The sequence below is a fragment of the Cebus imitator genome, unplaced genomic scaffold (genome assembly GCF_001604975.1).
Source record: "Cebus imitator isolate Cc_AM_T3 unplaced genomic scaffold, Cebus_imitator-1.0 Scaffold485, whole genome shotgun sequence".
Taxonomy (NCBI): Eukaryota; Metazoa; Chordata; class Mammalia; order Primates; family Cebidae; genus Cebus; species Cebus imitator.
The window spans coordinates 859,217-871,271 of NW_016107800.1; the positions used below are offsets into that span (position 1 = coordinate 859,217).

At 40.9% G+C, this 12,055-nt stretch overlaps 2 protein-coding genes across 6 annotated transcripts in view; one reads left to right on the plus strand and one right to left on the minus strand.

Moving 5' to 3' along the window:
* DENND4A (DENN domain containing 4A) overlaps positions 1–3,193 on the plus strand; it is a 121,836-nt gene extending 118,643 nt beyond the window's left edge. For 2 of the 5 annotated variants that reach the window (XM_017513005.2, XM_017513007.1), the window contains one exon: positions 350–3,193. In XM_017513005.2, coding sequence (XP_017368494.1) covers positions 350–486 — 137 coding nt within the window. In that variant the 3' untranslated portion in view covers positions 487–3,193. The remainder of the gene's footprint in view (positions 1–349) is intronic. The other 3 variants (XM_017513008.2, XM_017513009.2, XM_017513010.2) reach the window with 2 other exon arrangements.
* Positions 3,194–6,028: 2,835 nt separating this feature from the next.
* The window catches only part of SLC24A1 (solute carrier family 24 member 1), a 36,858-nt gene continuing 30,831 nt past the window's right edge, over positions 6,029–12,055 (minus strand). The window contains exons 7-11 of the mRNA XM_037732937.1: positions 11,670–12,005; positions 11,461–11,594; positions 10,642–10,731; positions 9,598–9,764; positions 6,029–8,270 (exon numbers count right to left, since the gene is read on the minus strand). Coding sequence (XP_037588865.1) covers positions 8,021–8,270; positions 9,598–9,764; positions 10,642–10,731; positions 11,461–11,594; positions 11,670–12,005 — 977 coding nt within the window. The 3' untranslated portion in view covers positions 6,029–8,020. The remainder of the gene's footprint in view (positions 8,271–9,597; positions 9,765–10,641; positions 10,732–11,460; positions 11,595–11,669; positions 12,006–12,055) is intronic.

Here is a 12,055-nt window from a genome sequence, read left to right on the forward strand (position 1 = left end):
AAAAGTGCAAAGAAAATATGGGCAAAAAAACTTTCTGCTAATCCTGGTGGGAAAAGGCCATTATTTATTTTTACTGTTTTTATTGATTATAGAAAGCAAAGTACCAAAAAAGTGTGTATGGTATTTGGTGGTTTTTAACGTCTGTACCTGGAAAAATTAAAGATATCTTCAAACCTTTAATTTTCACTGGTCTGTGCAATCCAACGGTGGTCCTTTGGAAAGCAGAAATGTCCTAGCAATTCCTTCTTGACCTCTAATGTTGTGTTTCTGTAGTATTATAGAAACTTGATAGTTTTCAACATCAGACCTAAATTTCTTTATGCTTTTATGTCTTTACGAATTTTTGCAGATGCTTTTGATAAAGAGTACAAGATGGCATACGATCGCCTCACACCTAGTCAAGTCAAGAGTACACACAATTGTGATAGACCACCAAGTACGGGGGTGATGGAATGTCGAAAAGCCTTTGGAGAACCTTATCTTTAAGATGTATTTGTATGTGTAAACATTCAATGTATATTGTATAGTCAGTGTATAAAATAACACTTTTAGACTCTAAATATTTTTTCTTCAATTTTTGAAAATACAATTTGTAAATGGTTCAAAAGACTCAGACAGCTTATGTACAGAATGTTCGAAGATGCAGAGTGACACGTGGGGAGAAAGCCACTTTGTTTCTCGTTTCTTTTTTTTCTTCTTCTTCTACTTTAACTCCCCTGTAATAGGTAATTAAGTATTTTTGTGATGAGGAAATCTCTAAACAAAATTAGTTGCCATAAAATATGACAACTGTTTTATGTTTTTTCTTGGAAGAGACAAATTGAAAAATCATGAATGGAATGTAACAGAAATGTCAGATGAAAGTATTTCCTCTTTTAATAGACTGTTCAAATGCTTTGACCATGAAGTTGTATTATACATATTTTAAATTGTTTATAGTAAGTTGATATTTTTTTAATTTTTAAATTTAATATAGCAAACTTAAAATGAATTTAAACTTAAGAAGCAAGCAAGCGTGTATTTTCCTTGTCTGCTGCTATTTGAAGTAATCAGTACAGCTGCAGATCTCTCTGTGTGTATATCTCTCTCTATATATATTTTTTATTACTTGGGAGAATGAATTTTAAAATGTCAGTGCTAGTGTCAGTGTTGTCCTAGGATTGCATGTTAGTTCCCCTAAGCCTGAGTGCGGGGAGTGAGTCATGACAAGGGTAGCGTGCACTGCCCAGACTGACTCATGGAGCCTTGTGCAAGGAGAGCCAGAGAGGTTCACTATACTGTGACTCCAAAATTGTCTCTATTGCTAATAGATACATATAGTATACAGGGAAAATAGCTTATACATCCAAATATCAACTTAAATTTTAATATTCTATGTGAAAACTCACATTGGGAAATATGCAGACAAATGATTGTATTCCAAATTTTACCCTTATTTTAAAATCCAAAATATTGGGTATGATGCAAATTATAATGTAGAATATTTATCTGAAATGTGACTTGCTGGGGTATTCTGTTAATACTATATATAAATATCCAGAAGTAGAAAACTTCCCCTCTAAAAGTATAACCAGATAGACTTTCATCCATATTGAGGAACTTAGCTTTTTCAACAAGCTTCAGAATCTGAAGTTTGTAGAATCTAAATGTAGAAATATCCAGAAATCAAACAATAAATTAAAAGTTTAAATATCATGAGTATTAAATAGGCTTTAAAAATATTTTTTTAGTCACATTATTTCTGATGTCACTTTGGGTAATTTCTGGTAAAGAAAAACATCTGTTGGCTGCTAGAACTATTTATAGATTTTTAATATGTGTGTGTGTTTGCACACATTATCATTAGTAAATGAAACCTCTAGCTAATTTTAAGAAGGAAAAAATGGACACTCCCAAATTAGATGTGTAAAGCCAGTAGAGTCCACAGCACGTGGACTGGAGATACCTTGGAGTCCTGAGACCTAGAATCAGTTCAGCTGCAGAAAACCCACCTTTTGAGTTCACACCGCTAGTGAATAGCACCAAGCTGAAACACTTCACAGCTTTCAACTCTGGAAAATAATGGAGAGAGTTTAAAAATGTCAAACTTCAGTTCAGTGAGTTTGGGGCTGAACTTGCTTACTTGAAAAATCTGGTGCTAGGCACATATATATGCCTCTCCTTTGTAAATACCACTCCAATCTTATTCTTTACTATTCAGATCCAAGCTTCACGTTCTACTTGTTCTTCATGTTCTTTAAATCATTTGAAAGTTATCAACTGAGAGAAACATTTGAAGGGGAGGCCTTTGGCCTGGTGATAAACATCCGTCCAAACAGGATTCTGGGGTTCTCTTCTATTTGTGGTTGGTTGTTTTTATTCTTTTAAAAACAGCTTTCACTGTTGTTTACTTTTTGTGTAATACAAACAAAATGTAGGAATCAAAGTTTATTGATTTCAAATGGCTGACAAAAAAGAATGAGATAAAACCATTCTTTATGGCTTTATGATTCAGACTCATTTGGAAAAGCGAATGTAATTTTTACGTCCTCCTTCCACCCCAAGTTTTGTTTCCGCTTTTGGAGAAGGTGATATTTCCCCTACTTTTAATCCCCAAGGAATATTATTGTAGAGATTTCATCTTTTAAAATAAAACCTAAAACATGAATACAAGGTGGTAAACCTGTTCAAAAGAAAATTAAAATATGAATCATTCTTGGGCTGAGCATGGTAGCTCGTGGAGGCCTGTAATCCCAGCACTTTGGGAGTCCGAGGCAGGGAGGACTCCTAGAGTCCAGGAGCTCGAGACCAGCCTGAGCAACACAGAGACCCTGTCTTCACAAAAAAAAATTTTTTAAATTAGCTTGGCATGGCAGCTCATGCTTGGTAATCCCAGCTACGCTGGGAAGCTGAAGCAGGAGGATCTCTTTGAGCCTGGGGGTCTAAGGCTGCAGTGAGTTGTGATCACGCTACTGCACTCGAGTCTGGATTACAGAGGAAGACCCTGTCTCAAAAAACAGAAAATATAAATCATCCTTTAAAATAACTCTACATAAACTCTTCTTCAGTTTTCCCTCCGTTAACCGTACATTTTGGAGAATAATGGCCAATCATGTTGGAGAGAAATACCCTTTTGCTACATTATCTTATTTTCTTACTCTTAGTTTTGTTTATATGTTCAAATTGTTGACAATAAACCATGTCCTGTGCTGATGACAGCTTGTTTACTATGTCCTACCATTATGTCCTGAATGGCACACATTTGTACTCCATATCATATTTCAGATACTCTACTTTTTCCTCCTACTGTTAGGTGGACAAATATGCAGCCATTCATCTTCTGATTTTTGTCTTCTTTTCCCTGACTTTCTTGGGGTTTTGATTTTTGTTTTGCTCTAAAACCCTAACACCACTAGCATATTTAATTGTAAGGTTTTCAAGTATATCGCCCCATTTGTGTATTTAGAGAAATGGTCCCAGAAAACATTGGTTCAACATTTTAGGCAGTAAACACTTGTTTTTACTTGATGCTGATAATTACTATGATATTTAAGTGTAACCAGCAAGTATTAGCCAGCTCTATATAGAAGCTATGCTTTATTTCTAAATACAGGCTGAGCTCCTGGAATCCAAATGTTCCAAAATCCAAAACTTACTGAATACTGACATGATGCTGAAAGGAAATGCTCCTTTGAGCCTTCTGGATTTCATATTTGGGATGTTCAACCAGTTTGTATTCTTCAAATATTCCAAATTTCAAAAAAAATCTGAAATCCAGAACACTTCTGGTCCCAAATATTTCTGAGAAGGGATACTTAGCCTGTACTTTGTAAGCATGTGGTATGCAAATACCTATTTGTTTGGTAATGTGCAGTAGCCCAGCTTTATTTTAATTTCTCTCACTAGAACTTGAAAGCTGCTCTTCGGCACTTTATCTCAGAGCAGGAAGAGAAAGAGCAGACTGTCTCTTTGAGAGAATCCTTGTCCTTTGTGATAATGTTAGCATGCACTGCCTCTTCCTGTCTGGATACAAGACTAAGCTTTACTTCAAAACTGAACTCTCTAGCAGCTGCATAACTGTTTACCTTAATATCTTTAGTACTTGGTATCTTATCCGCATACTACCTTGCTCCATTGGCCTCAAAGTAAACATATTTGGTAGCCTAATTATTTTTGTTTACAAAATTAGCAGTATACACCTTTAAGAATTTTAATCTTTGATTACAGAAGTCTGTGCATGTGCTTGTACTCAGATGGTAATAGCCTCTTCTGATAAAGTTACTGTTGCCTTTCCACAGTTCCTGTTCATTTGGATGGCTCTCTCCTTTTGTATTTAGAGATTTTCTTTTCAAATGTAGTACTGTGATAAAACTATTGCCACAACTGGTAGGTTTTCTGCAAATGAAATTCTCCAGGTTTTGCTTCCTCATACACAGAAGGGCCTGAAGACCAGAAGTGTGCCTTTCGCTGTGCAGGCAGACTTGGGCCAGGATGTCCTGTAGGCTTTAGTGAACCCCCAATGATAGGCAGCTCTGCTCAGGTGCCCTCTCATTACACCTTTCATAGCATCCAGTCCCCTACACACAGCTGCACCTGCTGGGGGACCCTCCCACCAAAAAAGGGTCAGAACCAAAAGTATTCATTGGCCCATAAGGACAACCAATACTTTACCAGGCTGGTATTACATTCCAATTCCTGCCCCCCTTTGGTACTCAATCTTTAAATAAATAATATTGATATAGACAGCTATAAAAGACCATGCCTGTAATTTGACAAAACCATTTTCAGATCTATTGATGACAGTGCAATATAATGTTCAAAATATATAGTAACCATTTTGGTTGGGCACAGTGGCTCACACCTGTAATCTCAGCACTTTGGCAGGCCAAGGCAGGTGGATTGCTTGAGCTCAGGAGTTCGAGACCAGCCTGGGCAACATGGCAAAACCACATCTCTACAAAAAAATACAAAAATTAGCTGGGTGTGGTGGCACACCTCTGTCGTCCCAGCTACTGGGGGGGGCTGAGGCGGGAGGATCCCTTGAGCCTGAAAGGTGAGGCTACAATGAGCCATGTTCATGCCCCTGTACTCCAGCCTGGGTGACAGGGCAAGGCCCTGTATCTTTAAAAAAAAAAAAAAAAGTAAACCATTTAAATAATGTAACAGTTTCGAAAACTTGGAATACATCTCCTTTTTCTGGTACTATGTAGAATCTCTACCCGTTAAATTGGGAAGAATTTAGAAATCTGGCTCAAACCTACTACCAGGGCCATCAAGGAAGTGCAGCATAAGGGGACTGAAGAAGGCATCCACGTAACCACTGACTTCCAATTCAGTGACCCATGTGGGACAGCTCAGACTTTCCAGGCTGAATGAATGACCTAGAATTTGTCACAAGTAACTATATACAGAATACTCTGCCTATAAAGTGAGAGGATCATCTCAATATTATCTTGACATTGTTATTTTTGAGACGGAGTTTCGCTCTTGTTACCCAGGCTGGAGTGCAATGGCGCGATCTTGGCTCACCGCAACCTCCGCCTCCCGGGTTCAGGCAATTCTCCTGCCTCAGCCTCCTGAGTAGCTGGGATTACAGGCACACGCCACCATGCCCAGCTAATGTTTTGTATTTTTAGTAGAGACGGGGTTTCACCATGTTGACCAGGATGGTCTCGATCTCTTGACCTCGTGATCCACCCGCCTCAGCCTGCCAAAGTGCTGGGATTACAGACTTGAGCCACCACGCCCGGCTATCTTGACATTTTTAAATAGTACTTTACCTCTAAAACGCATGATTTTAATATTATAGTAGGTTTGTAAATGTGTGAACAAAAAATTTAATTTCCAGGTAAAACCAGTTAGTCTTTTCAAAGTTACACAAGTTTTCTATCTCCCTGAAGTAATCTCTTTCTCTCCCCCAGTGAATTCCTACTCATCCATCAAGACTCAGCTTTCGTACTTGTCCTTTTCTGTAACAGTGTGAAGTGATCAGAACTTCCTTTCTAGGCAAAGGAGTATGCCAGAAATTCAGCAAACTGGGAAAAGGATGTGAGATTATTAGAGTTGGTTTTAATCATTACATGGATATTCCAGCACTTTATCATTACACAGCGTTTTGCGGTTCATCACTCCTTTCTCAGTCTGAGGAAAAGTGTCAGATCCTAGGCTGTGGGTGAGGAGGTTGGCATCCCCGAAGCTAACTGGAACTGGTTGCAGACACCAGTTAGCACCCAGAATTTTGAGGTTGGGACCTCCATCCCAAAGGTATTTCTCTTTCCTCCTGTTCTTAGGCCATGGCTTTGGAAACCCAGCAGTGTAGCAGCATGAGGATTAAGGATAATTAATTTAAGAATGTGAAATTGGAAGATGATTCCATACTCTTCTCAGTCTTCTTGGGAGGATTCTGAAGAAGTGACCTAAAGATAAGGATGAGCCCATCCATGTTGTAAAATAAAATACATTGGGATTCACAGTTTATTGAAATTTAATAAAAATTATTTCCAAAGAATGGGAATCCTGGAGTAGCGAGGCAATTAATTAACCAGTCCATCTTAAAAGACGGAATACTTGGAACCCCTCAGCCATTGCTCAATGCCTAAATGTTTGGATTTTTTCACATCACATCTGTCCTATCTTTTCATCTTCAGTGAATCATTCCTCATGTTTGTAATTAAAGCCATATTTGCCATCATAATCTGCAGTCACCTGAGCTCATTTTGCTCTGAAGCCAGTGATAGTAAAATGTTTTATTTCTAATATGTCCCTTAACTTGATTCTAGTAAAAGCAGCAAGCAGTGGTATTTAATACACAGACTCATCAAATTCCACATAAAATGTTTAACCACATTTTTTAAAAATTCAAGTGTCCTTTACACTAGATACCTTGGAAGTAATAATACACTTTTTCTCACCATGTTGTCATTGTGTTATGCATTCTTGGAATTTCCCCTTTGTAATTATCTTAAGATCCATTCATAAACCACAGAAGAAATCAGTCTTGCTTTGTAATCCTATCTAGGTTGACATACAAAAATAGCATTGCCCCACTGGATCTTTCACTTTATAAAGCAGATGTGGCTCTGATGATTTTGGACTCTTTAGAATGACCTCCCTTACCTCTCCACTCAAATGTCATTGTCGGGTGTGAACATGCTGGAGGGGTGGAGCCAGGACAGCTTTGTTAGAATGTCTAATTCCTCAAGGTGACCGCTGATGGAGACAACATGAACTTGGATGTTCTAATAAATAATACTTTTAAATAGCCTCTAGAGTAGTTTTCTTCCCTAATCTCCACTCCTTCCAATTCAAGGTTGAATTATAAATGTTTATTTTTCAGGCTGCTTTGTTTAATTTCACTTTTCAGAAACACAACAATAAGAGTTAAAGTAGTCCTCCTTTTAAGGTAGAAAATGCTGGTATAGATCCAGATGCAGTGGATTACAAAACGTGGAATGATCATTGATTCCTGTTATACCTCTTTTTTCCTGTAACCTTGGATCCTTAAACTCATCAATAACTGAACCTGTGGTGATTACAAACCTGATAGAACCTCACATTTTGAACAGAAAGAGAGGAGACAGAAAATTGCAATGTGTGCTTGAGGCAGAGGCCAGGAAGGCTGAGATGTAGACCACGTCTCACATCTGCATCTTTTGGGCCAGCAGCCCTTCAGAAATGGTCAGGGAATGGTGAGCCCAGACGCTTGTCTTACAGCTGCTGTGCCTACCCCAACCTTTGACCCCAGTTATCATTCAGAAAACCCTCTGGCTCCAGGGGTCCTTCTGCTGCCTCCATGTAATAGATGTCTGCATGAGTCGGGTAGAAACTCCACCCCTCCAGAGGTGAGGTTCTTAATCCACAGTGAGCTGCAGGTGTTTCCAAGGACAAACTTGAGTCTCAGATCACATTCACATCAGAGGTCCTTGGTCACTCAGTTCACTTTCCAGGATCATGTACGTTCTTTCATTAATGTCACAAGAGATAACAGTAACTTCCGGCATAGTCTTCTGATCTATGCCCATTGTGAGCAAGAGTGACTGACTCAGACAGATACAGGACAGGATATGATTCGATCTTCTAACATCACACTGATGATCAGGAATACAAAGTAAAGTAGGAACATTGTGAAGCCTAGGATCTTGTTCATTCTCCATTTACATGACGCAATTGAAGAGATCACAAACAGGAGCATGAGAAAAAGCAAAACAATTGCACAAAACAAGCCATTGCTGCTGACTGGCACTGGCTGTAATCCATTGATAAGAGAGAAAAGTAACCAAGGAACGGGCAAGCTGCAAGATTGAAGAAACAATGTGAATATTCTTAATGTTTATAATAATTCCATACACTTAAATAGTATTTTACAGTTTACGAAATATGTATTTTTCCACCAAGAAAAATTAAAATCTATGAAGTAGAGCAGAAATTATTAGCCCCATTTCACAGATAAGGAAACTAAGGTTCAAGGAAATCAAATTACTTGCCCAAGGACTCGCAGCTGATAACTAGAAGAGCTTAGATTAAAACTGAAGTGTTCTGAGTCTGAGCTTTTTAAAAATCTTCTGCATACTTCATGACTTCCGTATGACTCAGATCAGTTGATGTTTGCCTTTTTTTTTATGCTGGGATTACCAGCACACATTACCACACCTGGCCCCAATGTGATATGAACTCTTAAATCTCTAAATTTTGATAAGGCCTACATTTCTTTTAATTATTTAGTGATGACAGCTGCCTTTTTACCTGCCCCTCACCCCAAATACACATACACAAATTCAAATTTAAGGAAACAAATCTGCCACCCAAAGTCAGGACATGATTAGGGAAGTGAAAATGGCCCCACTTTCTGACAAGGTAGGGAGAATGGGGAAAGAGGATGGGTACAGGAGGATAAGGTATTTGCTTGTTATGCAAAATGCTGTTTAGAGCCTCTTGAGCAGGAGTTCATATACAAAAGAGGACCAGGAGGTGAAACTGAGTCATTGCTCCTTCCAATCCCACCTCCACCGCCTTGAAAGTCAGTGAACAGAACATTTGACTGTATTTGGTAATAGAATGGATTGGACTTTGTTTTTCTTTTTTTTTTTTTTTTGAGACGGAGTTTCGCTCTTGTTACCCAGGCTGGAGTGCAATGGCACGATCTCGGCTCACCGCAACCTCCGCCTCCTGGGTTCAGGCAATTCTCCTGCCTCAGCCTCCTGAGTAGCTGGGATTACAGGCATGTGCCACCATGCCCAGCTAATTTTTTGTATTTTTGGTAGAGACGGGGTTTCACCATGTTGACCAGGATGGTCTCGATCTCTTGACCTCGTGATCCACCCGCCTCGGCCTCCCAAAGTGCTGGGATTACAGGCTTGAGCCACCGCGCCCAGCTTGGACTTTGTTTTTCGATTTATCTGTAAATTCTGGTCAGTTTCATTTCAGGCAGCATTTTAGTTCTGTTATCCCATCTGTCTGTGATGAATGAAGGGAAGATATTTTGTTCCTTTGCAGAAACCAGCAATATAAATGCCCTTTTATTCCATGTATAATGAATAAAGCAGAAAACCAGTGAACAGAACCAATGCAGTGTTTTCCAGTCACACTTAACATGCTTTAGAAAGTAACATTGCCACTCACCCCACAGTGATATCAAATATGTTACTGCCCACAGAGCTTGACACAGCCATGTCTCCCAGGCCCTTTCGAGCCACAATCACACTGGTGATGAGGTCAGGGATTGATGTGCCTGCTGCAAGGATGGTCAGGCCCATAATCTCTTCGGAAATCCCTATTGTTTCACCAACCTGGTAAACAGTAATGAGAAACCATGGCAACAGTAGGTGAAAAACCTGAGGCACATCAAAGCACTATCCACATCCTACTTTATGCAAACAGAATGCCTTCTAAAGAGCTCAGCCACACCCCCTCAGCCTGAGTGAGGGAGGGTGATAGGAGGACCAACAGCTGAGATAGCCACAGAGACAAGCAAGGCTCCTGCTCCTGACCAAAGGGACCATGTTGCTCTTCTTTTCACAATTGGTCTAAAAGTTACCTGCAGCAGATCTGCTGCTCACTGTCATTCCAACTCTAACACCTCTACTTCCCCGCTAGAACTGCCCTTCCAAAGATCTGTTCAAGTCAGCATTTCTATTTCCAGGAATGTGGACACTTGCTGTGTCCCAGGAACTAAGAGGCTGGAGGTGGAAGTATGAGCAAGATGACGTAGACCCTAATCTCAGCCTTTTAGAGAGGAAAGCTAGTAAACAAAGATTACAATGCAGTATTCCAGGCAGAACAGAAACACTATGGGCACTCAGGGGAAGACTAATGAAATGCCAGAGAGCATGCGAAACAGGTGGTTCTCAGAGTGTGCAGGGTTTCACCAGGTGAGAGGGATAGGTACATGGCGGAGAAGGCAGGAAATATGACTAATAAGCCATGGTCAGCTGGAATCAGGCAGGATTCCAAGGCCTTCATGCTGCAGGGTATGTCAGAAAAGCCAAAATTGAGAAGCACTATGTTCACCGGAATAAAAAGTCTACCTTTAAGCCTTTACAAACAACATAGAAACTGCACAGATTCACCTGATCCTCGAGACTCCCTGAGTACCGGAAATTCATCCTGAAGGAAAGTGTCCTTGGGACCTGCTGGTAGAGGATTTTGTTCCTGCTGTTCACTCACCTGGTGAGCCCACCACACCATGAGGTATGAGAACATGGCTATCCACACGATGGATCCCAGGAAGGTGAGAACAAAAAACTTCCTTGACTCCTGTTTGAAAGTTTGAAAAGGATGGGAAGTAAGTTGTAGAGGCTAAAGGTCTTTGGACCCTCTGAGCAAGCCCAAGAATCAGTGACAAGGTCTAATGGAAGAGTGATGGAGAGGAACTGGAGACATTTGACCTGAGGGCTCTCTCTCGGGGAGGACCTTGAGATGGATGGAAAAGGATGGGGGTGAGGGGTACACCTGTAGGGGAGTCCAGACAGTAGGGTGTGCAGCAGTCACCAGAGGGAAGAGAGCTGTCTCCTTGCCCTAGAACCAGGCCAATCTAGGCATTCGGTTTGGCTTTTGCAGCCTCCTTGTACCGTTCCTTTCTGGTCAGACCTTTCCTTGCAAATAAGAATGTTGGGTAGAAATAGCAGTGATTTCCCCGGGTTTTGAGAATACTCCTATGAAATATGGAGGAGGTTTAGTGACATCATTCCCAAATTAAAATCAAGAAACTGAGATAGAAGTCAAAGAGGGACTAGTGTACGCTCCTTATAGCTGTGGAAATAAGACACATTTGAGGTCTAGGGCCTCCCAAGTGCCATTGGTGTGTTGCCTGGGCACACGATTCCCCTCCAAGGCTTCAGTACCTTCCCAGATCTCAGTGGTGGACCCTTGCCAAGCTGGTTGTCCCTGGCCTCTTCCTCCCCATTAAGTGTGAGCCCGGGGTGCCTAAAGACCCCACAGCTTCCCTGGGGAAAAAAAGCCTGAGGTAAGGATGGACACACTTACCGGCCTTCGGACGTCAGGGACTGTCAGCCAGAGTGGGAACACGATGGGCAGGAGGAAGAGGTAAATGGCCTGCTTCTGCCTGGTTTCAGGCCAGTCCAGGGACAGCGGCTCTTCATTTTCCTCCTCCTCCTCCTGCTCCTCCTGCTCCTCCTGCTCCTGCTCCTTCTGCTCCTCCTGCTCCTTCTGCTCCTCCTGCTCCTCCTCCTCCTCCTCCTCCTCTTCCTCCTCCTCCTCCTCTTCCTCCTCCTCCTTTTCTTCCTCCTCTTCCTCCTCCTCCTTTTCCTCCTCTTCCCTATCTCCTCCATCACTTCCCCCTTCATCTTTTATATCTTTCTCATCATTTTTGGCTTCATCACGATTTTCACCACTGAGTTCATGGCTTTCAGTTTTGCCTTCATTACCTTTCATTTCACCGTCTTCTGTGCAGATTTCACCCTCACCTTCACCTTCACTGTCTCCTTTTCCTTCTGCTTCATTTTCATCTCCATGTTCTGCTCTGTTTCCTTGAGTTTCAGTTTCTCCTTCACCCTCTGGTTGAGTTTCACCTTCACCCTCTGGTTGAGTTTCACCTTCACCCTCTGGTTGAGTTTCACCT